Here is a 24255-nt window from a genome sequence, read left to right on the forward strand (position 1 = left end):
ACTGATCATGGCATAGATAAAGATGACGAGAGTCAAAGGCGCCTCAATAGCCTAGCCAAAGGGGTAGATATGCTACTTATGTTCCCATGCATACCGGCGACTCTCACAGACAAGCCGCAAGCGACGAGAATCGGCACGCGACTGGCTCTCCGCAGATAATATTGGGGCGGGGAGCACGACTATGGCGGAGCAAATCTTGGCATTTTGCATAGAGCCGAGAACCTACATGATGATACTAGTGCGAGGCTCCGGCGCCTAAAAGAATTTACGCCTTTTTGGGCTTTCTGCAGGCACTCCTTGCTCTGTCGAGAACAGATTAAGTGCGGCTTAGACTACAAGTAACTTCCCCGACTTGAGCTGCAGCCGTCAGCCTCTTAGGCTATCTCGGAGCCGCCTTATCTGACCCCCCCTACGCTGCCTGTGCAAAATGACTAATCTACCTGTATGGAGCATTTTACTTAAGTACTTACTATAGGTAACAATAAACGCCTATTTTCTTATTAATATTTATAAAATAAATAATATGAAATATATTTACTATATTTACTATATTTATTAACTAATATATATATAAATATTTATAAATCTTAGTCTTTTTTTAATATAAGAATATAAGTTATTATTATTATATATTCTTTCTTTTTCTTACATTTTTTGCCTAAGTAAAAAAAATCTAAAGTTATGTAATAAGCTGCTAAAAGTAGTTAAGCTAGCGCAATGATAAGGTACATTAATTTATATGTAAATCTACTGGAAGATTGGAGTACTCTTGCTTTTAGCGCCATTTACACAGGTAGGTTCGTCATTTTGCACAGGCAATGTAGGGCGATCGCCTTATCTCAGCAAGTCCAGACGCTGGATAGTAATCTTACCCCGGATACAGCGAAATCTGAGCCTTGGGATCTTCAGCAGAATATTAGGAATGCTACTACCCTATAGATAGAGCAAGAATCAGCCTCATCCAGCAGCGCCTTGTATTATCGCGGGTGGTCCGTTTTAAATATGGAAAGTTCTAAAGAATGAGGATTGTCCTTTTACAAACGAAGGGAATGGACTTGCTTGTACTGCGAGATAATGATGCTTCATAAGGTGGGGGAGTTTTGTGTTGCAGGCCAAGGAGCTATTGCTGGAGGAATTGCCCTCGTAGTATTGGCCACTGGCTTGTTATAAACGTCTGGTATTGTAAACTTGTTTACAAGCTTGTAATTTAACTTTAGCAGAACTGCATGAGCTTTTCGATAGCATGATAGCAGCCAGTAGAAATGCAGAGCACTTTTGGTTTGCAGATGGTACCTACCAAGCACTAATGGGGCCAAAGCGGCCGCAGGCCATTAACACGCCCTACCGCGTAAAGAGTCTCGGAAGGCGCGTTCTGCCCCGTCACCTTTGATTTCTGGGCGCCTATCGCTATCTGCGTGCACATGGATTCTCCAAACTGCTCTGTTGCCAAATAAACAAGAAGCTCCCGTTGTCACCTGATTCGCAATCATGGTGCAATCATGAAAGACATTCTTTAACTATTCTCCAAATACCACTATGACAATTTCCACCTGCAGCCATGTCAGCACGGCGCACAGGATCTTCAGATTCTGAGTCTGATGGCTCGCGCCGCCAACCACTACGTCGAGAGAGCTTGGTGATGAGGCAGAGAGAAGATCCGCAAGTGCAGTCGAGCACCAAGCGAAAGCGTACTGACACGACTTCTGGGGGCGCGCGGAATTCCCAACGAGCGATAGGCAACGGCGAAAATGAGCACGATAGCGACTCAGACGATGTTTACGACCCAGATCAACCACTAGAAGAAAGAAGAAAGGTTCAGCAGGGATTTCGTGACCTTCTTCGAAACATCACAGAGAATAGCGAAGAATATCTACAAGGCGACTCTCATGGCCTGCATGAGACCATTTTGCGGGCCAACGAGCTGTCCAAGCAAGTTCGACAGACGACTGAAGCCACCATTGATTCACGGCTGCTTGTCAGCACTACCGACCTTTCATACCGCAAGACCTTGAGGCTCACTCAAGGCAGCCTGTCGCAAGGAATCGACGGAGACGATTTTATTTCCAAGTGCATCGCATATATGCGAAATGGTGGGGGAATTGCCAATGACCAATCCCTAGAACTTTCGAGCACCCAGAGGCAACGACGGCGAACGGTGAATGATAGAGCACACGAGGATGATAGCGGGGATGTAGGAGATGAAGGAGACATGATGAACTGGGCTCATCTCGGCCATTTCGCGTGCTTGCCATATGTCAGGCGGCCTGCGCTGCCCGGCTTTCTTCTTGGTCCATTATCGGTCGAAAAGAAGGCGCGCAAGGCAGCAAAGCGGAGTGCCCCGTTTCGTCCAAATAGCCTAACAGAAACAAGACCCGAAATCCTCAATGTCGATGATCTCGCTAAGAAGGAGAATGATCTGACTGTTATTTGCGGGAAAATACTTCAGCAACTCTACAAGATCCAGGCCAATGCCCAAGAAACAGTCGCAGACCTGATCACAGATGATATGGAAGAGGATGAAACAACCCGGCTTATGCACGAGCATGGATTACGGAGCACAGGTGGTATTGACTTGATGAGATTTGTGGTCAATCCCAAGTCGTTCGGACAAACTATTGAGAATCTGTTCTACGTGAGCTTTCTTATCCGAGATGGAAGAGTGGAAATAAATTTCGACGAAGATGGTCTCCCCGCATTAGGTAAGTACCGCATTAATGCAAATTACAATGGTAGTTCTTGATACTGACACCACTTTCAGCACCGGTAGATCGAGATGGAGATGATGCTGGAGTTATTCGTCAGTCGACTTCTAAGCATCAGGCTATTTTATCGATGGACATGGAAACTTGGCAAGACATAATTGATACCCTAGGCCTTGAAGAGCCCATGATCGAACATCGTCAGGAGTTGTCCGCTACCGGCCCCGGAGCCAGAGGTTGGTACGGCTAGACAGCCATTGTATACCTCAAAATAGCTGAAAGGAGTCTTTGACTATTCATTCAAAAAAAAAAAATTAAAATTCACTGCATCTAAATTTAGAAAGGAGGTGCCCAAAATCTTGACCAGACAAAGACTAGGCCTGCTGTATACGCGTATCACGGACTGTCTTTCATCCCATTCCCTGCTGTATAGGCCAATCTGGTTGGCTGTGATCAAAGAAGGAGAGGCGCTCTTTTGACCTTTGACAGAGTTGCATCGCATAGAAAATCTGATGTGGAGAAAACTTGTGAGCAACAAAGAAACAATTGAAAATGCTTTGGATTCATACTCCTTCATTGAGGAATGTAGTTTCTTCCTTGGCATCTGCTGACCTTGAGAATTGATTTCCACCTTCCTATGGAGCTGAGTGTGGATTTGATAGATGCTATAAAGTCAGTTTTAACGCCCGTAGTCTATGTCTCACGACCTCTACCTTTATTCTATTTACTCTCTCAACAATAGAAGCGTTTGGTTTACCTTTGGCTCTCTCTGTCCCCGTATCCCTTTAGTTGTCTATCATCTCTTCTAGCTGACCCTTTTGATCGTATCGAATTGCTACTTGGGAACCTTCTTTTTCTCCGATACTAGTCCTTGGATCACAACTATGTCGAAGCGTGCGCCCCCTCCTCCGCTGGACATTCCGCCATCAGAACCATGGGAAAATCTTGCGCCTGCCCAGTTTGGCAAAGAGATGACGCTACCTGTTCTACCTCGCAAAGCTAGGAAAAAATTGACACCAGGGGCTACAGTCGAATGGAACGAACAGATCAGCCCTGTAGCAGCAAAGAAACCTGTTTTGGAAGATATTGGTGACGATGAGAGCACTTCGCCAGCACAGGCATCTACAACGGAAATGCCCGACTTCATGGACGAAACCGGATCACCAATGGAGAGCCCCGCTTTCATGACCGATGAGCAAAGCCCTGGGATCGAAGACAGTGATAGATCTCCATGTTTGTCGGATCTTGGTGCAGAGGCATTGGTCTACGGCAAGCATCGCTCAGCCGCCGATGAGCTTTCAGGTGACATGTTCGGCAGTGATAGCGAGTCTGGGAGTGAACGCAACGCGTCTTTCCGTGAATACGACACTGAAGCTGAAGCAATGTACACGAACAAGTCTAAGGCGAGTGATTTCGTTGGTGACTCAGCGGATGATAGTGCACGCGATATTGCGAATCATACGGCCGAACCTACTTTCGAAAGCAAGAACAGCCAGCATAAGAACCAGGAGCCAAATATTTCGCACAAAGATTATCAGGAATACATGAAATTGAAGGAGGATATTGTCCAAGAACGCCTACGCATGGAAAACGAGCGCATGCTCATGAAGGAGCAAGTCAATTTGCAACGCATACAGATGGAGGACGAAATGGCTCAGCAACGCAAGCAAATCGATCAAGACCGTGTACAACTGGAAGAGCAAACGGCCCAGCAATGCGAACAGCTGAAAGAGCAAGTCGATCAAGAACGCATGCGCTTGGAACAGGAAATCGCCCAAGAACGCAAACAAATCAATGAAGACCGCATACAATTGGAAGAGCAAACGGCTCAAAATTGCAAGCAAATCGAAGAGCTTGAACAAGAACGCAAGCAAATCGCTCAAGACCGTACACAATTAGAAGAGCAAACGGCTCATAATTGCAGACAAATGAAAGAACAAGTGACTCAAAAGTGCAAGCAAATGGAAGAGCAAGCGGCTCAAAGATGTATACGGTTGGAAGCGCAAGCGACTCAAAAATGCAAGCTAATGGAAGACCACGTTGATCAAGAACGCATACGCGTAGACAAGCAAATCGACCAAGAACGCAAGCAATTCGATCAAGAACGTATACAATTGAAAGAGCAAACGACCGAAAAGTGCAAGAAAATGGAAGAGCAAGCGGCTCAACGATGCACGCAAATGGAAGAGCAAATCGATCAAGAGCGCAAGAAAGCTGATCAGGAACGCAAGCAAATGGAAGAGAAAATCGATCAAGACCGCAAGCTAATGGAGGTCCAAGTCGATCAAGAACGCATACGATTGGAAGCGCAAACGGCTCAAAAATGCAAAGGAGGCGAAGAGCAAGCAGCTCAGAAGTGCAAGCAAATGGGAGAACAGACGGCCCAAAGATGTACAGAGATCGAAGAGCAAATGGCTCAAAAGCGCAAGCAGATAGACGAGCAAATCGAACAAGATCGCAAGCAAGTTGAACAATATCGCCAGCAAGCTATTCAAGAATGCAGGCAGATGGAAGAGCAAATTGATCGGGAGCGCAAACAAGCTGATCAAGAACGCAATCAAGTTATTCAAGAGCGCCAGAAAATGGAAGAGCAGTTCGATGACGAACGCGAAAAAGTTGACCAAGAACGTCAGCAAATGAAAGTGCAAATCGATCAGGATCGCAAGCAAATTGATCTAGAACGCATACAAATAGAGCAAACCGCTCAAGAGTGTAAGCGAATGAAAGAGCAAATCGGTCAGGAACGCAAGCAAAACGATGAGGAACGCAAGCAGATTGATCAAGGACGTAAGCAAGCTGATCAAGAGCGCATGGAAATGGAAGAGGAACTGGCCCAAAAGTACAAGCAGATGAAAGAGCAGTTCGCCCAAGAACGCAAAGAAAAGGAAGAGCAAATAGATCAAGAACGCAGGCAAATGGTAGCGCAGACGGCTTTGCTTCAACAGACGATTGCAATATTGGAGACCCAGAGCTCCCCGTTCAAGGATAAAACAGCAGCGTGTGTTGATGCTGGCATGGACTCCGAAACGCACAATGGGCAAGGAGCCGACATACAAAGCTGTATACTACAGCCATCGCCATCTCAATTGGGTTTATCATCAACAGCTTCTCATCCCGCGCAGACGCCCATAGCTGAAATCCGTGGGGCATGCCTTGACTTCTATGATGAATGTCAATCGGCATCGCCAATAGAGGTACCGTACTTGTTCATAAAGCTCATAAGGTGTATCTTTTCACGCATAGCAACTCCGTTGTGTTGCTTCATAAACCTTTTCTTATTAGTGCAAACGCACATGGAAAAGCAGATATGGATATCGGCCAACTCTACAACTCGAAAGCATCTGCTAGAGCATCCAGTTGCAGAATTACCACTATGGGAGCTATTGGTTGTAATAGGGGCTTTGACAGTCACATCTTGAAGAAGAAGAATGGTATTGGCGGTAGGATACCTTGCAATGGTTTTTCGGGCGCAGTTCATTGGTAGTATTACTCAGTTTCAATTCTAATGTTATTGGTTTCTCGTATCTATAAAAGAATCCTGTTGCCAATGCTCTGTTGTCGGCACTCAAGTGCGTAAGTACAAGTACATGGACAGAAAATAGAGTGCGCCTGGCTCCTCATCAGATCGAGCGGGCGGAGTAATGTGTACACAGCTTAGCGTGCAATAAGTATGGGATATCAAGTATCCGAACTGGCGTCTTCTGTTTCTGCACCCCGCGACTTTCGGCTGCTTAGTACAGGATACTTGTGGCATGGGTATACGCATAAACGGAAGGTCGATGTTTGTAAACATTGAATGCATCTCGTCTTGAACCAGGCAAGTTCAAATCATGGACAACCAAAATAAAGTTTGTTGGAGTTTTACTCTTCTTCTCTTGACTATATAACTATCGATTCCTGAAAAGTTGCTTGATCTCAGTTCTTGAGTCTGAACTGCGCTGCAGTATCATGTCTTAAAACCTGTGTAGAGAACAAGTGCATCATCAATGAAACACCGTGTTTGCAGCAAAGGACCAAAAGGACGTAGAGCCCTGCTAGCCGGAAAGATACGGAGGCAACAGTGGTTTCCACCTAGTCTGCGAGTTTAGCTGGAAATCTCTCAGTCTCTTGGGTGGGTGAACGGATCGATGGGGAATGGGGTCCGTCCAAGGCCGAAAGGCCAATCCTAGCGGCTGCACGTGACCCGGAAGAAAGCTCTGACTGGAGTAGTCGCTGTCCCGACCAAAACTGCTCATTTTGAAAACTTCTCCCGGCCTTAACCAACTCATTTGCATATCCATCGCTGATTGCTCTCTGTCATCTGCCAAGATGTTCAAGAGGTGAGTAAAGATACCTCAATTTGGTGTTTTCAGCTTTTCCACTCCCACCCATATGCGAATTGAGCCTTTTCTAACTGCGTTGCCCCCCCACAGCGGCATTTCGTCCCTCGCCAGGGCTGCCCGCCCATCCTTTGCCGCTCGACGAGCTCTCCGACCAGCCTCTCTCCGATTCCCCTCTGCCATCAGACTCGCCAGCACCCAGAGCGTCGGAGATGGCAAGATCCACCAGGTAGGCTGAGCTTACAGGAAAGACTCAATGGTGGGATTTGCGGCTAACAGCAGTTCTAGGTTATCGGTGCCGTCGTTGACGGTTAGTGAAAATCCCTGCGCTTTTTTTTTTATATTCGCTCGCGGAACGCCATATAGCGGTATTAAGCAGACAACTGATTATGCTACAGTCAAGTTCGACACTGCCAAGCTGCCTCCTATCCTGAACGCCCTGGAGACGACCAACAACAACCAGAAGCTGGTTCTCGAGGTTGCTGTAAGTAGACAATGCGGGACGCCCCAAAAGTAACTCATCTGACGTCTCGTCTAGCAACACTTGGGTGAAAATGTTGTTCGTTGCATTGCTATGGACGGTACTGAGGGTCTCGTCCGTGGCGCCAAGGCCTCTGACACTGGTGCTCCCATTACCATCCCCGTCGGCCCTGCCACTCTTGGCCGTATCCTGAACGTCACTGGTGACCCCATTGACGAGCGAGGACCTGTCAAGACTGACAAGTTCCTGCCTATTCACGCCGACCCCCCTTCTTTCACTGACCAGTCCACCTCTGCCGAGATTCTGGTCACTGGTATCAAGGTCGTCGATCTGCTCGCTCCCTACGCTCGTGGAGGAAAGATTGGTCTCTTCGGTGGTGCCGGTGTCGGCAAGACCGTCTTCATTCAGGAGCTGATCAACAACATCGCCAAGGCTCACGGTGGTTACTCCGTCTTCACCGGTGTCGGCGAGCGTACTCGTGAGGGTAACGATCTGTACCACGAAATGCAGGAGACCTCCGTCATTCAGCTTGATGGCGAGTCCAAGGTCGCTCTGGTTTTCGGTCAGATGAACGAGCCCCCGGGAGCCCGTGCCCGTGTTGCCCTGACTGGTTTGACCATTGCCGAGTACTTCCGTGACCAGGAAGGCCAGGATGGTAAGCTTATTTGCGATAATTTGCTCTCATCTTGATAGTGTTTTTGGCTAACATGTCATTCACAGTCTTGCTCTTTATTGACAACATTTTCCGATTCACTCAGGCCGGTTCTGAGGTGTCTGCTCTGCTGGGTCGTATTCCCTCTGCCGTCGGTTACCAGCCCACCCTCGCCGTCGACATGGGTGGTATGCAGGAGCGAATCACCACCACCAAGAAGGGTTCCATTACCTCCGTCCAGGCTGTCTACGTCCCTGCTGACGATTTGACTGATCCTGCCCCCGCCACCACCTTCGCTCACTTGGACGCCACCACTGTCTTGTCCCGTGGTATCTCCGAGTTGGGTATCTACCCCGCTGTCGACCCTCTTGACTCAACATCCCGTATGCTTGACCCCCGTATCGTCGGCCAGGAGCACTACAACACCGCCACCCGTGTCCAGCAGATTCTCCAGGAGTACAAGGGTCTCCAGGATATCATTGCCATTCTGGGTATGGACGAACTTTCTGAGGCCGACAAGCTTACCGTCGAGCGTGCCCGAAAGATCCAGCGTTTCCTCAGCCAGCCTTTCACCGTCGCCCAGGTTTTCACTGGTATCGAGGGTGCTCTCGTTGACCTCAAGGACACCATTGCCTCCTTCAAGGCCATCCTCAACGGTGAGGGTGACAGCCTGCCCGAGGCTGCCTTCTACATGGTTGGTGACCTTGCCTCAGCCAAGGCCAAGGGTGAGAAGATTCTGGCGGAGTTGGAGAAGAACTAAAAAGGCTTTAGCTAGCTTGTCCCAAGAGCTGGGGAATAGTAAGCCTGTGTATAGACTAGTATAGTAGTAAACAGCTATTTGATAGTAAGATTTTCTTCAAACATGCTATCCGCGGGCTATATGTACAATAGCTGGGACATTTACAACTATTAATATATAAAAAAAAATCGTATTAAAGTTATCTTGAGTAAATGTGTCATGTGTGTCTTTTTGTCTTTTATACTTTATTAAAGCTATAACTAGTATATGATTGAGATAAAGAGTCACTGATGGCAACAGTAGATCAGTTTTGTATTGCAGCTTTAGGTCAGCTTAGCTGCAGAGCATAGTCTATGAGATTCTTTTGGGGCGAAATGCTCTCCATGTCTCCGAGTATGACTCTAGCAAGCTGTGTGCTGTCTGTTGTATGAAGAGCTGTGAAAGGGACTCGCATATACTCATACCATTCCAGGGTAACATATTTGCAGATGTCTCGTATTGTGCGGTCTCCGATGCCTTCTACCCACCATACTTCTGCCTGAACTAGCTTGAAGAAGGTTGCAAAATAAGCAAGAATTACCAGCGCGCGCGGCTGTAAGCTGCGAGCTATATCAATGAATTCTCTAGGGACAAAGGTGAATATCGTTATGACTCTTAGACACATCAGGTTAGAAGGGCCTTCCGCCAAGTCCATGTACAAACTGCCCATGTATTTCAACGTCTGGTCATATGCATCCTTGAAAGAGTAGTCGAGATCGCCTGGCTGGATGGCGGAAATCATGGTGAGAAGTTTCTCCGGGATGAAAGAGGCGGATTTCTCAATGTCTATACGAGGCCGGAAGAATAGAGACCACATGCCGGATTCAAGAATAGTAGACTTGGAAACAAGGTTGATCACGAGGACGATGCCTTTCCATACAACGAGCCAGTCGAGAATATAAAGGTCTTTGCCATCGGCCTCCCTGAAGTTCTGGGATGATAACGCAGTTATAAGTAGAGAGTTTGCCAGCAGGGCAGGGAAGTCTACTGGATTGGCTTCCTCGATTGCCTTGCGATATCCCGCCAGGGACCTGACTCGATATGTCAGGGCACGCTGCGCATCGAATTGCTGGTTCAGCTGCATCATGTGCAAGCTGGAGAGGGCGAAGATGGTGTCCATCAGAAAAGGCGATTCGGATCCGTAGCGGACGAGCAGGCTTCTCATGATTGACCGGTGCCCTTCATTGCCCAATGTAGAGAAGGAGCCGCATGTCTGGGTCGCATAGAACCAGAGGGCTTTCATGTCCGCCATGTCGATTCCGGTCGGGAGGAAGAGTAATTCGATGGGTATGGGCGGAGTCTGGCCATTGTATTTGTCCGCATATGCGAGTATGGGCGCCGAAAACAAGACGGACGACGTCGAGGCTATGTCGGAGATGCCAGTCGCGGAGGCGGCTGCAGACTTGAGCTGCTGTGGGGATGACGATTGTTGCGATGAAGAGGAAGTCGCTTCAATGGACTGCTGCGTCTTCTGAGGGTACAGGTAGACGCAATCGGCCTGTCTCAGCTTACATGATCGACAGGTTGGCCTCGACTCGTCGCATTTGACTTTGCGCGCCTTGCAGTTTTGGCAGCCGGACCGGGACTTTTTGTGAGGGCGCTTCGCATGGTAGGGCTTCGGCGGTGATATGCCGTCTTTCACCCCGGGAGCGGGAGCAGGAGCTGGAGCTGGAGCTGAACTGTTATCGAGCGGTGTCTCAGCCATAGTGCCCGGCGAAGAAGCGCCCTGTTAGACATTGCATGTGGGATGGTTATGCACGAGCAACAATGACTGCGTGCCGCTGTGAGGGAGAGAGAGGCTGCTTGGATGACGGCGTTGGATTAGCCTGGCCTGGCGCAAGATGCCTACAGCAGGATGCGATACCCGCTGTTGATTCGTTGCAGCAGCTGTATGGATGTACCTCTTGGATGTACCCGGAGCACCCTAGCACGCATATCGCGAATTTTGAATTTTTTGCGCTGTTATTAGCGCAATATGCGACAATCAAAATCTATGCAATCAAAGAAATTGACAACAACTGAAGAAGAATGCGTTAGAAGAGAGTATGAATAGAAGAACCGTACTAGAAATTTCCGGGATATGCAATTTTATAATAGATTGGACATTAACAGCGACCACCAAGTGCACTGATGTAGGTATTTGAATCACATGGTTCCCATTTTTCGGCGTTGCGTAGATACCAAGGCCTACTAATAATCTTCCGGCCATTGGCTGTCTTAGACTCGCTTTACATAATATAGCTGCTTAGAGTCAAGATACTTGCACTAATCGCTCCATACTCCAAACAGCTTAAACTCAAGTCGTATGATTTTCTAGCCAAAAGGCCGTACCGAGCACGGCAATTAAATCCCCTCGCTGCTGCACTACCCACCGAACAACCACCGGCAAACGAACGACGCTGCCACGTCCTCCCAATTGAACCTCCGCCGAAGCTCGTCGAACCCCCAACGTCCAAAATGCTTCGCTCCATGGTCCTGCGAGGCAATGCCTTGACGCAGAGCACCCGGCTGGCGTCCCGCGCCATGTCCACCCAGGCCCTGTCCAACCCGACCCTCAGCAACATCGAGAAGCGATGGGAGGGAATGCCTCTCCAGGAGCAGGCCGATCTCTGGATGGCCCTGCGCGACCGCATGAAGGGCAACTGGAAGGAGTTGACCCTGCAGGAGAAGAAGGCCGGTAGGTGACGCTGCTGCTGTTGAAAGTTTTTTGTGTCGAAATTCCCGCCGGGGGGGCACGAAAAGAGCTTTGCCGAGCTGCTCTCGCCTTGTCCGGAACGGCAGCACTTGGGAGGCTATGGATCTACATTGGGCTTGGAGAAAAGATTGATTGGAAAGCTCTCTCTTTGGATTGCGGTGGATTTCGAGCATCAATCGAAAGGAGCTGAGCTGTTTGCTGTCATTTCTTTGATCGGGCGAAGTGGGGTTCATTCATGATCCTTGAAAAGAGCTGCCGTCAACATGGCATATGCCACACAACTCGCATCACGTTTCTTTGTTGTTGTCTTTTTTTTTTTTTTTTTGCCATCCTTTGCTCAAGCAGCTGCTAACCAGAGTCGTTTCATGCAGCATACTGGATTGCTTTCGGTCCTCACGGCCCCCGTACCGCTGACCCTCCCGGAACTGGCGCCCGCGTTGCCTGGGGCGTTGTCATCGGCCTGGCCTCCAGTCTCGCTCTCTTCGCCGGTATCCGAATGGCCGCTAAGCCTGCTCCTCACACCATGAACAAGGAGTGGCAGGAGGCTACCAACGAGTACCTCAAGGTAAATATTTGTCCCCCAGCGTCTTCTTTGACATTGCTTCGATCTTGATATTGGACATGGCTAACTCGTTGAAATAGTCTCAAGCCGCCGATCCCCTTACTGGTATCTCCTCTCCCGGATATACCGGCAAGGGTGTTATTCAGTCTCCTCCCAAATCACAGTAAAAGAAAAACACGATGCTGTCGCTCAATGCTTCGCACTATTGGAGCGGGCACTGGGGGGCTTTGTCAATTGATATTTGTACATGTATAGCTTAGTCTTAGAGAGTATGCAAGACAGGGTTCTCGCATGGCGTTGATTGCTCAAGTGACGAGTTCAAAAATGTTGGTACATGAGAAGCCAGTTGTGTTTTGATATATTGCACCCCTTTCTTCAACGTTGCCCAGTGAAGATGGCGCCATCAATCTGCAAAGAAATAATGTCCTGGGCATCTTTCAAAGCATCGTCACACATTTTTTGCTATTCGGAAAGCCACGTCTCCATGTGCTTGACTAGTTTCACCCCGTACCTTCATCTGCTTGCCCCAGTCTTTCCGGTGAGTGCTGTGGGTTGTATGAGTCGAGCTGCTCTTCTTGTAGTCGATCAATGAGCTCATGTCGACCGTCTTTGCCCCAGTAAGCCGCTTTCTCAAACCCCTTGACGCAGGCTTCGGTGATGAGGACATATGGTGTTGGAGCATCAAACATTGGCTCGGCTAAAACACGTTCCATCTCCATCTTCAGTCCTCGTGCGCCCGTTTCAGCTGTAAGAGCACGCTCTGCAATTGCAGTCAATGCTTTGCCAGTAAAATATAGCTGAGTTGGATATGTTTCAAACAGGGCAGTGTATTGGGCTACCAGGCTGTTGCGTGGCTCTGTTAAGATTCGAAACAGATCTTCTTTGGACAGAGGACTGAGAGCACAGATATTATGTAACCGGCCTATAATCTCAGGAATGAAACCAAACCGTTGCAGATCATCAGATGTTACCAGATCTATCGGCGTAAAGGAGGATGCCGATCGTGGGCTATAATGAGCCAAATGAGAGTATATTTCGGGTGGCAAAACATGAGCATTTCCAGGTCCGGCATGGCGACTTTGAAGGTCTCCCCCGAATCCCATGGCTGGTTTCGTAACTCTCTGGAGGATGATCTTGTCCAGTCCAACAAAAGCACCGCAGAAGACGAAGAGGATATTAGTGGTGTCAATGGTGTATTGGTCCACCTTACCTGGAGGGCTGTTAACTGGTAGTGTGGGAGTTGGAGCTCCAGATGCATTGTAATTTGTAGGGATTTGCGTGGTCGCACGCGATGAGCGATTGTCCTTAACATTGATGGTAACTTTTGTGCCTTCAATGAGCTTGAGTAAGGCTTGCTGGACACCTTCGCCGCTTACGTCTCGACCTGTCGTCGTTTCTCTCCTCGCCAGCTTGTCGAATTCGTCAAGAACAACTATTCCATGTTCTGTGGCCTTCACGTCATAATTGGCTTCTATGAGAAGCCTTTCAATGCAGGACTCCACATCTTGCCCTATATAACCCGCTTGAGTCAGGGAGTTACAGTCGCAGATGGTGAGCGGCACCTGGATCTTTTTGCTTAGAGTTCTGGTATTTCTCGTCAGCAAAATGTAAAGGCTAGAGTCGTTGGGGCATTTGCTTCTTACTCTAGGATATATGTCTTACCCACACCCGTCGGCCCAATCACGAGGATGTTGCTCTTGTCGATTTTGATATGCTCAGGAATCCCCGGCTCTTCTGGTTTGAAGATGGGAGCTGCTGAATTTGCCTCGGGCACGCATAGCTCAGGTATCTGACGAGCCGCGGAGCTTTGTGGAATATTTTCCTCTTGATAGACTGTGTTACCGATAGAGACCTTGATATCCGCGAGTGGCCAACTCACCTTCGACAGGAAGACTATCCCAGCGCCTCTGAGATAGCTCCCTCTCGCGTGCGAAACGCTGGCGCATCAATTTCTCATGCTTCTCCTTGTCTTCTTGTTCGTGCTGGCGCCGCCTCTTCAAATTCTGGTAGTGGTTGAAGATGGCAGAGCATATTGTCTTTTTAGCACGGTCCTGGCCCACGACATAATCGTCCACACGTCTCTTCAAATCACGGGGATAAAACTGCGGCACTCCGAAATTTACTTTTCTGAACATTGGGCCACGGCCAGCCTCCACTGTGGGATCATAACTCCTGGTGAAGCCCGAAGTGAAGTCCGGCGTCTGTTTAGATCGGAGACATGTGTACACTGAGAGATACCGGCACTGGCGCCCTGCTTGAGCGGTGACATCCCTGTGCTTCTGAATGGAAGAGATCCAATGAGGGAGAGAACGCCGCCGGCATAGCGACATCATTGTGAAACTGAGGCACACGATAGGAGACGTCTTGGAGATGGGAATAGCTACCGCAAGAGTCCAGGCGGAGGATGGTAGATTATGGGTGTTGCAGCTCAGTCAAATCATCGCATAAGGGGGTCAGCTATATTAAGAATAAGGCAAAGGCGGTCCGCAGATTCCACGTTATTGAGTGTTCAAGGCCTGTTGATGGGAATCGATTATCCTCTAGATGAACTGTCTCAAGCACAGCAGAAGGGTCAGTTGGTTTTATTGAAGCAATATGGATGAATATCAGATGAGATTGAGCCTAGGGCGCTGACTAGGAATAAGCAATCCCCCAGAGCTTTAGATCAGCAGGTCGCGCAACCAATCAAACCAGCCTGTAGCTGTTGCTTCTACGGCACTGTCCTCCGTAAACGGCGGGCACCTCTTAAGTTCATGCACCACCGGTAACTACATGTGCCCGTATAAGTCATTCAACGGGGCATTTCGTTTATCCAGCACGGAGGTCGGACATCCTGAGATAAGGCATTCAATAAAGCACTTGCTCCATACTAGTAGCTGACGGATGTCAGATGTTGTGTCACAGCAGGTGAATGAGATTCATTCTCATTCCAGTTAAGTCAATGCGGCAGCTTTCTACATTATATCTAAGGAGCGACAAAACGGGAAAGCAAAAGAGAAAGGAAAAATAAAAGAACAAGAGAAACAGCAGGTGCTGTGGCTCATAATTTATGGAGGCACAGACTCGACCATCTGTCTTCACATGATGTCAGAAGCTTGACTCTCCGTGGAAACTCCGCGGAAAATTTCTCAACCTTGAGCCATCCCCCAGTGCCCATGGACCTAAGCTGCAGCTGCGACCTTATTCCATGGACTCTCCTGTAGTAAAATTGTTGGATTAACCAACCGAAGGATATTCTAAGATGGGTCGGCAACCGAGACAACGTCCAATTTCGTGCCACCTGTGTAGGGTACGAAAGCTACGCTGCAGTCGCCAGTTTCCGTGCTCCAACTGCACGTCTCGCGGCGTCGTCTGCCAACATGAAGGCGTTGCGGTCACGGCAGCTGCGGCAGCGAGCCAGCAGCAGGTAAAATCGCCTGTCATGAAAGACATGTCCACGACGGACCTCCTGGCCCGTTTAGAGCGCCTGGAGAGCATCGTTGCGGCCCAGGGGAGGGAGAGGACGGAGCCGCCCCCGAGCCAGAGAGAAACGCCCAAGAATGAGTCTGAGAGATCAACGCATCCAAGCCCTGCCACAGTCTCGCGCCCTGTGCCTCCCAGACTTCAGCGGTTAACAGCAGATGCTCTGCAGCTTGAGCGGACTTGCTCAGATCAAATATTGACGGTGAGCTCGTGAAACCCTTCCCTTGGGGACTGTCTCCCGCGTCGTAATAAGTGATGTGTGAGGCTGAGACGTCCAGCAGGACTCATTGATATCTGAACCTATTGTTTTCCGCACCTGTCCCATCCGGCTGGCCCCTAGCCAACCGTCGTACACTTTTCAAAATAACACTTTTCAAAATAACAATGCTCCCTCAATGGTAGGACCAATGGACGTTGTAAAGTGCATCTGGCTGCCGCAGCGAGATGAGATGCGCGTTATACTCCAGAAGTATATAGCTGATATTTCCTTTTTCTACCACATTGTTCATGTTCCCGCACTCCAGAGCCTGCTTGAAGATATATACGCTGGCTTAGAAGCAAACGTGCGCGTTGATGTTGGCGGCGTACTATTGCTTCTGAGCATATGTGCGAGCACAACGTATGCGTGGTCGCCCCATGACGATATCAGATGTTTATTCGCAAATCCAGCCGAAGCAAACGGCCAGTCGACATTTTGGATTAAGGAATCTCTGGATGTCATCAGCCATTCGCAAAAAACTGCTCATGCATCGCTGGAGTGTATCCAGGGCCTCATCATCCTCTTCTTTGCCTTTTGTAATCACGAGAGTGTCTCATTCCGTGCCCGTAATGTCTTTGTGTACGCTAATTCAATGGCCACGGAGCTGCTACTGCATCGCATCGATGACCCTACGGCCAGCTCAATGCCGATGATTCTTCGAATGAGCGAGGCAAAAAAGGAAATCGCCAGGCGAGTGTGGTGGTTTATGGTTGCAACTGACTGGTAAGTGTGTGGATACACAAGAATCTTAACTCCTACCTATTTTTCTGTAGGAAGTGTATGCTAATTGGCTCTCAGGACACTTGCTCAATTCAGCTGTCCACAGGAAGGGGTTTGCCTTATCCACAAGAACCAGATGGCAGTAAACAAACCACGGAATACAAATGATGAAGACATAATCGAGGGAGGAGAAATCATCGATAGACCAGAAACTGAAGCGACCTGTATGTCGTACTTTATCCATCGCATCCGCTTATCAGAGATCTGTCGAACTTTACTTGACCATACGCCTGTGGGCACACAAAGTTCCGAGTCTATAGCATACCAGGACATACTCGATGTCGACGCAGAGCTTAACCAGTTCATCCAGAACGCACCGAGCTTCTTTTCGATTGACTGCCCTAGCTTGGATGACCTTCCTGCCACAGATATTAGACGCTCATTTTTCATCACTACACAGCGCTATACGTTGAATCTGCTAGTTCACCGGCAGCTGTGCAAGATTCATCTCCCATATCTGGCTCAGGGGACCATCGATCCAGCGTACGCATATTCACGCGATGCTTGCCTGAGGTCGGCCAGAATCATTTTCGAGCTCGATCATCAGCTACAAAACGAAAATATACCCTTTTCTAAATCTCGTTTGAGACTATCGATGGTGCTGCGGAGTGTATTCCTGGCCAGCATCGCGCTCATGCTGAATGCCTGTCTCAAAGGTGATGCGGAGGACAGTGCAGAGGGAGAAGATGAGGTGGCGGGGGCATGGAAGATTCTGCATGAAGTCCAAGACCAGTTTCCTCCAGCGGCGAAATTACTGGAGCTTTCGATCAAGATTCTTCGGAAGTACAAGATTAAGCATCGTGCTCTGGATCTATTGCAGCAACAAGTCTCGAGAATATCTCCGTATAGCGACTCATTCCCCATGACACCAGAATCGACGAATCAAGAGATTCGAATGGGTTGTATGCAGCAGAATATCGGCACGGAAACCGAGAATATACTGCTGGAGCAGCATTGGCAGATGTTGGAAGGAAAGATGGACTTGAATGCAATAGATTGGGATAAGCTGTTTTGGGGTATCGACGCGCCGTTTATTTAACAAATCACTATACGTAATTGAATTTAATGATGAACAACGAAGCTTGCTGCTCGTTGCAAATGCGATACTGCTTATAAATGATGATAAATGTCTTTGCGTTAAAATTGTCAACTGTGCAATGGTATGTCTTCTCTCCAATAGTAGTTTATCGCTTTTCACGCAAAGGTTATCCTTTTTGTCTATTGATCTTATAAGTACCGTTAAAGTGCTCTACTTTAAACATACATGCGTCATTATTTGTGCTTCTGGGCCCCCCCTGGCTGCTATCTCTTCGTTGAGTCTATACTCATGCATGCTTATTAACTACAAACCTCTGACAGACAATTTTCCACACCTCTTACCTGGAGTATTTTCTTCAGCCGGTATCTCTTTAGGAGCAAATACAGGCTTGAATGTGTAAAAGCCTTGCAGTCAATTAATATCGTGTGAAATCTAGAGGAGCTTGGAGACTCGATATTTACTAACCACTCAAAACGCCGCAGAATATTGTAAGCCCAATTGGCAGCGCTCTTTGGAAGCCTCCAGCCATTTTGTATAAATACGATGACTGCCTCTATGGAAAAAATAGATATGGGAAATATGTGGTGATAGAAGGGGTTTGGCTGAGGCGATATGCCGCTGAAGTGCTGATCCGAACAGCTGCAATGCAAGTACCAACCCTCGATAGGAAGAAGTGAAATCTCCTTGAACAAATGTGGTCTGTGCATGCAGAATTTCCTTACGCTTACACCCTTTATTTTTCAAATCACGCCTACCTATGACGCCAAACTCCAGCCGCGCGCAAGAGGCCGCTACTACAATAACAAGGTGATCCCAGCAGTATATAAAGCAACATGGAGAATATCGCTCGCAAGAAGTTTATGTAGAGTTGAAAGTGTTACACTGAAGCTCTAACAGCCTTGCATGCAGCGTTCAAAACACGGTCATCCATGATTGCATGGTTTTGACTACCGACATACTAGCATCATACCCTGCCAATTCTGCGCACTGTATAGTAACAGGGTGTATCACAACCAAAGGTTTAGGCGTGAAACCAGCTCTCACGCAACTCTATTTGACTCATACGAATAAATCAGACGGCTCTTGACAAGTATGTTGGCGGCTCAAGACTATTACAATTTCAGAGCAAAATAAAAGAAACATTTCATTCCTTTCTCTCATCAGTCATTGCAAGATAGCAATCTTAAGATTACTTTTAATTGAGTTCCCCATTTTAGTGTCGTCTTCCTTGCTTGTTGGGTGGCGACTTGGCTGCGCCCAATAGGATCTCGCTTGTTGCATCACCGTCTCTCTCATCTCATCAGGCGACCGTTCCAGGTGCTGATCATCGAAAGTCTCTACTTGTGCGGCCAATAGACCAACTTGACGGGCACAGTATGGTGCAACGGCCCCTCGGTACAGCTTGCTCGCGACATTGGCAATCTGCTACTTGACCTCTACAAACCATCGTCCCGCTGGCGCTGTCGCACGAGCCTTGTTCTGCGATTTTTGATCGGCCCCTCCCCCGCTGTCTCGTTATAAGACTCGCAACCAGCCTCCTCCTTCTTGCGCGCAAGACCCTGTGCCCCGTTAGATACTTCGCCCACCTCCCAAACTTCCCTCTCTCCAGCCCATAGTACCGAGCGGAAGGACGACGCGCGCTGAGCTAATCTATTTACTGCTATTTATGAGCGGAGACCAAGCTTCTGCTTAGGGTAGCTAGCCTGGTACGCCTGTGACGCTGTCTCTGTTGCCGCCAGCCAGCTTCCCAAAACGCTAGGCGCGGAGCGCTTGTGACTTCACAGGGCGACGACACCGACTCGGACTCGAGCGCTGGGCGAGGTAGGCCCTTGACGCTTCCAAGACAAAATGCCAGTGCCGCTCCTCCACCATCCGCTCACCATCTTGCACTGAAGGCCCGGTGGCCGAATCCAGCAATGGCGACAATTGCCGTCCCGAGACCCGCTCTGTCTCCAAAGAGCTCGTCGCAGCGCGGAAGCACTCCAGTCAACGCAGTCTCTCCACTCCAGACGCTCGGGTTGGCGTCATCCCCACATTTAGCTGCGTCCGTCTCGCTCAGCAACCCTGTCTCGCTGTATGCTGCTGGCCAGCCGTTGCTGGACGACACGGACGACTCCGGCTCGTACGAGTATACGCTCTCCTCCTCCCCAAGCCCTGCTCCGGACCTGCGACAGGCCTCCCTCCTCTGCTCTCCCGATCGCTATGTGCGAGTCGACAGCGAGGATGCTTCTCTATACGAGATAGATGCTGCGAGCGTGGCAGAGGCATTGGATTATGCATCCCAGCAGCAGCTCCCTCCCCCTTCACAGGTCTTTCCTTGGCTGCATGGCCTGCATCCCGAAAACCAAACTCAAAGGACCTACTTCGATGGACATCAGTGCCAGACTGGAAACACGCCCAGCTGTCTTCGGACAATCACTCTTGTCAAGGCAGATGGCAATCTCAGCCTCGCACGATTGAAAGGCGCCATTGCTCCATGTGAGTTCATGCGGCCTGGAGCGACGCCTGAGTTCATCGATGCAGACCCCTTGAGTGGTTTGTCTGTCCGTAACTTCCACATCCAGCCTGCCAAGGTTGCCGCAACCTCCGACATCATCATATATGGCCTGGATCCCGATGAGACACGAAGAGTTGCGTGGAAAATTGCTGTTGCTCAGAGACGCTGGCGAGAAAAATTACATGCAGAGGTCAAGAACTTGCCCACGTATAACACTTTTGTCTGCACAAGCTCATTCTCTGCTTTTGAAACAAACCATAGGAATTTGGTATCCATTGATGCGTCTGGCAAATCGACTGGTCAAGTTTTGGACTTGATACAGCAAGAGCGTCAAGAGATGCGAAACATGACGGAAGCCTCTGAAATATGCCACAACGTCTGGCTGGGCCCTAGCCCCGAGCCTGGTGGCGTTGAGGATCAACACTTTGATGTTCTCATCGAATGCAGCGATACGGGTCGGCTGGACCCAAGCGCCTTGCAGTTTATTGCTGAGCACCCTCACTCGTCCCAGTCCTTGCCATCTTCCGTTTGCTTTCCATCTTCCGGGAGTATTATGCCCCCAACCTGGTCTCAGAGAGAGGCCGACGCAATCATCGAAACCTGTAAATGGATATATCACATTGCCCATAACCTTGTGCCCGAATCCAGCGATGCACAGCAAAATGCCATGCCCCGGGAGGAGTCTGCTGCTGCAGGGTCTCGGAAAGTACTAATCCACTGTCCCGACGGATATACAGAATCTACATTGCTCGCCATCGCCTATTTCAGTTATAGCACTGGTTCATCCATACCTGATGCTTGGCTGGAACTCCACACGACCAAACGTCGCAATTTCTTTGCTTATCCCTCTGATGTATCTCTCCTATCGGCCATAGGGCCTCGCTTGTTGTGTGAATCTCCGGTTTCTTCAGGGAAAAGCCTAGAAGACATTACAAGTTATATCAAAGCTGAGCCGCAGTGGTTTTCAGATCTGGATGGCTCACTCCCCAGCAGAATTCTGGATTATCTGTATCTGGGCAATCTTGTTCATGCCAACAACCCAGATCTCTTGAAGCGCCTTAATATTCGCCAAATACTTAGCATTGGAGAATCTGCTTCGTGGACAGACGAAGATCGAGCAAATTGGGGGTCGGAAAACATGTGCTTCGTCGAGGGGATTCAAGACAATGGTATTGATCCATTGACCAAGGAATTTGGGCGATGCCTTGAATTTATTGGTAAGATTCACCAAGGTCTCTTTTGTTTCCTTTCCGATTAATCGTGATGCCGAAAAAGTAATTTACTGAAGCTAACTGATGATTCAGATCAAGGAATACAGAAAGGCACGGCGACATTAGTCCATTGCCGTGTCGGAGTTTCCAGGAGTGCCACCATCTGCATAGCGGAAGTCATGCGGTCTCTCAATCTCTCCTTTCCGCGCGCTTATTGTTTTGTCAGGGCTCGCCGTCTCAACGTCATTATTCAGCCCCATTTACTCTTTGCATATGAGCTTTTACGCTGGGAGGAATTTCTTCGACAGGAAGGTGGCTCTAAAGAACCGTACAAGAGGGAAATGGAGTGGGGAGAGATTGCCAGAGAAATCGCTCTTATGAACCGTCCTTATTCCAGATAATGGTCTTTGTTGTACTGTTTTGAGAAGGCTGTTTTGTTTTATCGCAAGGTATGGATTCTTTTTGTATGGAGCGAACTTTTTGGCTTATGTTTGGAGCTTTGCGCACACGGAACTTGTTTGTCTCTACTTCTGCCTCAAGCCCTCAACTCGAGTGTTTTCTCGAGTGTCCAAGTTTGGTTCATATAGCTATAGCGTAGTTGTCACCAATAATTATAATGGGAATTGCTTGAGCTTTTCTATCTTCCCCCTTTTTTTTTTTTCCGTTTTCAAGCAGCAAACAAAAGAAACTAAAATTGGTCTAAGCATTGGCGTATTAGTGACGTCTGAAGTCTTATTAAACGAGATGATGCTGTTCCAGGGGAACACCGAAGCCGGCGCCAGAGACAGGGGTGTTACATTAGTACACAAATGAAATAGAAAGGTAACAAGCTGAGGCCTCTTCTCGAAATACTGGTTAAGCCAGTCTCAAATTGAGCGGTCTCACGATTAGGGTATTTGCTATGTTATGCCAGTGTATTAGCCTGTGTAGGCTGAAGGATCACTCTTACTGTCCCCTTCAAGAACCCTGTATTGTGTTAGCAATTGTCTGTATACAAATCGAGATTTAAAGGAAAGGGATTTCTTACGAAAATTGTTTGACCAGATAACCTTCTCCGCCATGCTCCATATCGATATTGTAGACGTAAAAGCCTCCGTCACTTGTCACCACCATCACCTGGGGGCTGCTACTGCTCATTGCAACTACACTGCGAAGGGGATTAGAGCCTTGGCCAGGTGGACGAGCTCCAGCACCGAGCCCAGTGGTTTTGGGGATTTTGATATAAGCGAAATCTCGCAGCGGTTCCCACATCTCAGTAACCGATTGTGGAAGATATGAGCCAACAACGCCAGCAACCCCTCGGCCCATAATTTGAGAAGAGCGCCGCAGCATACTGCTGAAAGAGCCGCTTTGCTTGCGATTAACCGGCTGAGAACTGGAATCTGGAGCAGCGCCATTACCTGCGGGCTCTGCGGTTTCACTTTTTGGGGATTCTGTTGCACTGTTATTACTAGGCGAGTCCGCACCATCGTGACTTCGTCCTCGAGACCACCGATCTTGCCTGGGAGAACCTAGAGACTCTATCGGGGCACCAGCTGGGGTGGTATGACCAGGAGGAGCACTGAGACGAAATATGTGTACAGTGTCTGACGCAGAGGAAACGCACAAGAGCGTTGAACTGAGATTAAACGACATGCTATAAATGGTAGACGGATATGTCCCACGTCGGAACTGATAGAGCTTCTGGCCCCGAGGCACTGAAAATATTCGAATGATAGTGCCGGTTTCACTAGCAGTTGCTAGCATCGTTCCTTCGCTGTTGAGACTGATACAGGATAAGGGGGAGCGGTGGGCTTCTACGACATTGACAGCCTTCAGTGTCAATGTGTCGAACATGAGAACTTCTCCCGATGTGGGAGCGACGTATGCGGACTGCGGCGGAGCGTGGGAGGGTCGCCTGCTATCTGATTCTTCTCTCGGTTTAGGGAGAGGATATGCGATGTAGCAATTCTCGGAGGACGCTGATAGGGCGCATATGGCGGACGGGTTCGGCGAGGTAGGGATGGTGTAGAGGAGGCTCATGTTGCTTATGTCGTATAAATAAATCTCTTCTTCGAGCACGACGGCTAGCCGCTTGCGATTCAGTCGGACGGCCAAGACGGCGGATGGGAAGGTCAGTTCGCATATGACCGAAGCTCTCTGCAGTTGCAGCGATGAGCAACAAGTCAATGTGGTTAGTTACTGCCAGGCACCCACCTTGGTATTTTGTATAATCAGATGGCGGGGAGAAAGAATCAGGGCGACCAAAGAGGTCGAGAACAGCATTTCGATAATCGCAATGTTTCCGTCATCGCTGCTGAATATTCGGGAAAACGGGTCCGTATGATAGATGCCGAAGCCTTTGGAGGTGCCTAGAGACAAGAACAGATGGGAGAGTATGTCAGTCTCTGTATACCAGAAAGATGAGGGCAGCACTCGGCAGGCCGCTGGGTCGCATTATTTACCAACAGCAAGGCAGCTATGGTCTTGGTTAAACGTGATGAAGTTGAGCGTCGGAGTTGCCATGGTTATCGCCAGGCGGGAGGTCTGAAGCTGAGGTCGCTCGATATGGGCCTCTCGCGCTGGATGATATGACGTCGATGGAGCTCCGAAACGTCGCGCCAGCAGAAACAAAGTGGGAATATGCGCATAGACAGAGCCGTAGGGGGCGAATAGTCAAACGCGACGGTAATGCGGAGGGCGACGGCGTGTGAATCGTGGACAGGGATATGATGTTGATATCCAAGATGCGACATGGAATGAAGCACGTCGAAACTGACTGTAGAAGAGGAGGAGCACGCCTTGTATCGAGCCGGACGCCTGGTCGCCAGCCCACTGCGGG

The 24255-nt window shown here is 48.9% G+C and overlaps 9 protein-coding genes across 9 annotated transcripts; 5 read left to right on the top strand and 4 right to left on the bottom strand.

The window, feature by feature from the left end:
- Positions 1–1558: 1558 nt before the first annotated feature.
- TGAM01_v210004 (hypothetical protein) lies at positions 1559–2949 on the top strand (the record flags this gene model as incomplete). Its single annotated transcript, XM_018810117.1, has 2 exons — positions 1559–2699; positions 2759–2949. 2 exons carry the CDS (start codon positions 1559–1561, stop codon positions 2947–2949), a joined length of 1332 nt encoding a protein of 443 aa, XP_018656672.1.
- Positions 2950–7007: 4058 nt separating this feature from the next.
- On the top strand, positions 7008–8911 carry TGAM01_v210005 (ATP synthase subunit beta; the record flags this gene model as incomplete). Its single annotated transcript, XM_018810118.1, has 6 exons — positions 7008–7018; positions 7112–7247; positions 7307–7328; positions 7417–7502; positions 7557–8154; positions 8220–8911. 6 exons carry the CDS (start codon positions 7008–7010, stop codon positions 8909–8911), a joined length of 1545 nt encoding a protein of 514 aa, XP_018656673.1.
- A 307-nt stretch (positions 8912–9218) lies between these two features.
- On the bottom strand, positions 9219–10634 carry TGAM01_v210007 (hypothetical protein; the record flags this gene model as incomplete). Its single annotated transcript, XM_018810119.1, has 1 exon — positions 9219–10634. One exon carries the CDS (start codon positions 10632–10634, stop codon positions 9219–9221), a length of 1416 nt encoding a protein of 471 aa, XP_018656674.1.
- A 752-nt stretch (positions 10635–11386) lies between these two features.
- On the top strand, positions 11387–12353 carry TGAM01_v210006 (cytochrome c oxidase polypeptide 5, mitochondrial; the record flags this gene model as incomplete). Its single annotated transcript, XM_018810120.1, has 3 exons — positions 11387–11606; positions 11996–12189; positions 12267–12353. The coding sequence occupies 3 exons, from the start codon at positions 11387–11389 to the stop codon at positions 12351–12353; spliced, it is 501 nt and encodes a 166-aa protein (XP_018656675.1).
- A 333-nt stretch (positions 12354–12686) lies between these two features.
- On the bottom strand, positions 12687–14519 carry TGAM01_v210008 (ATP-dependent Clp protease ATP-binding subunit ClpX; the record flags this gene model as incomplete). The annotated part of the gene is made up of 3 exons (XM_018810121.1): positions 12687–13770; positions 13830–14010; positions 14066–14519. 3 exons carry the CDS (start codon positions 14517–14519, stop codon positions 12687–12689), a joined length of 1719 nt encoding a protein of 572 aa, XP_018656676.1.
- Positions 14520–15427: 908 nt separating this feature from the next.
- Positions 15428–17726, top strand: TGAM01_v210009 (hypothetical protein; the record flags this gene model as incomplete). Its single annotated transcript, XM_024550694.1, has 3 exons — positions 15428–15850; positions 15930–16630; positions 16706–17726. 3 exons carry the CDS (start codon positions 15428–15430, stop codon positions 17724–17726), a joined length of 2145 nt encoding a protein of 714 aa, XP_024404570.1.
- Positions 17727–18096: 370 nt separating this feature from the next.
- Positions 18097–18433, bottom strand: TGAM01_v210010 (hypothetical protein; the record flags this gene model as incomplete). The annotated part of the gene is made up of 2 exons (XM_024550695.1): positions 18097–18130; positions 18192–18433. The coding sequence occupies 2 exons, from the start codon at positions 18431–18433 to the stop codon at positions 18097–18099; spliced, it is 276 nt and encodes a 91-aa protein (XP_024404571.1).
- A 1209-nt stretch (positions 18434–19642) lies between these two features.
- On the top strand, positions 19643–21835 carry TGAM01_v210012 (hypothetical protein; the record flags this gene model as incomplete). Its single annotated transcript, XM_018810123.1, has 2 exons — positions 19643–21440; positions 21528–21835. 2 exons carry the CDS (start codon positions 19643–19645, stop codon positions 21833–21835), a joined length of 2106 nt encoding a protein of 701 aa, XP_018656678.1.
- Positions 21836–22351: 516 nt separating this feature from the next.
- Positions 22352–23939, bottom strand: TGAM01_v210011 (autophagy-like protein 18; the record flags this gene model as incomplete). The annotated part of the gene is made up of 4 exons (XM_024550696.1): positions 22352–22400; positions 22462–23573; positions 23631–23785; positions 23879–23939. 4 exons carry the CDS (start codon positions 23937–23939, stop codon positions 22352–22354), a joined length of 1377 nt encoding a protein of 458 aa, XP_024404572.1.
- Positions 23940–24255: the final 316 nt, after the last annotated feature.

The sequence above is a fragment of the Trichoderma gamsii genome, assembly GCF_001481775.2.
Source record: "Trichoderma gamsii strain T6085 chromosome Unknown Scaffold_54.2, whole genome shotgun sequence".
NCBI lineage: Eukaryota > Fungi > Ascomycota > Sordariomycetes > Hypocreales > Hypocreaceae > Trichoderma > Trichoderma gamsii.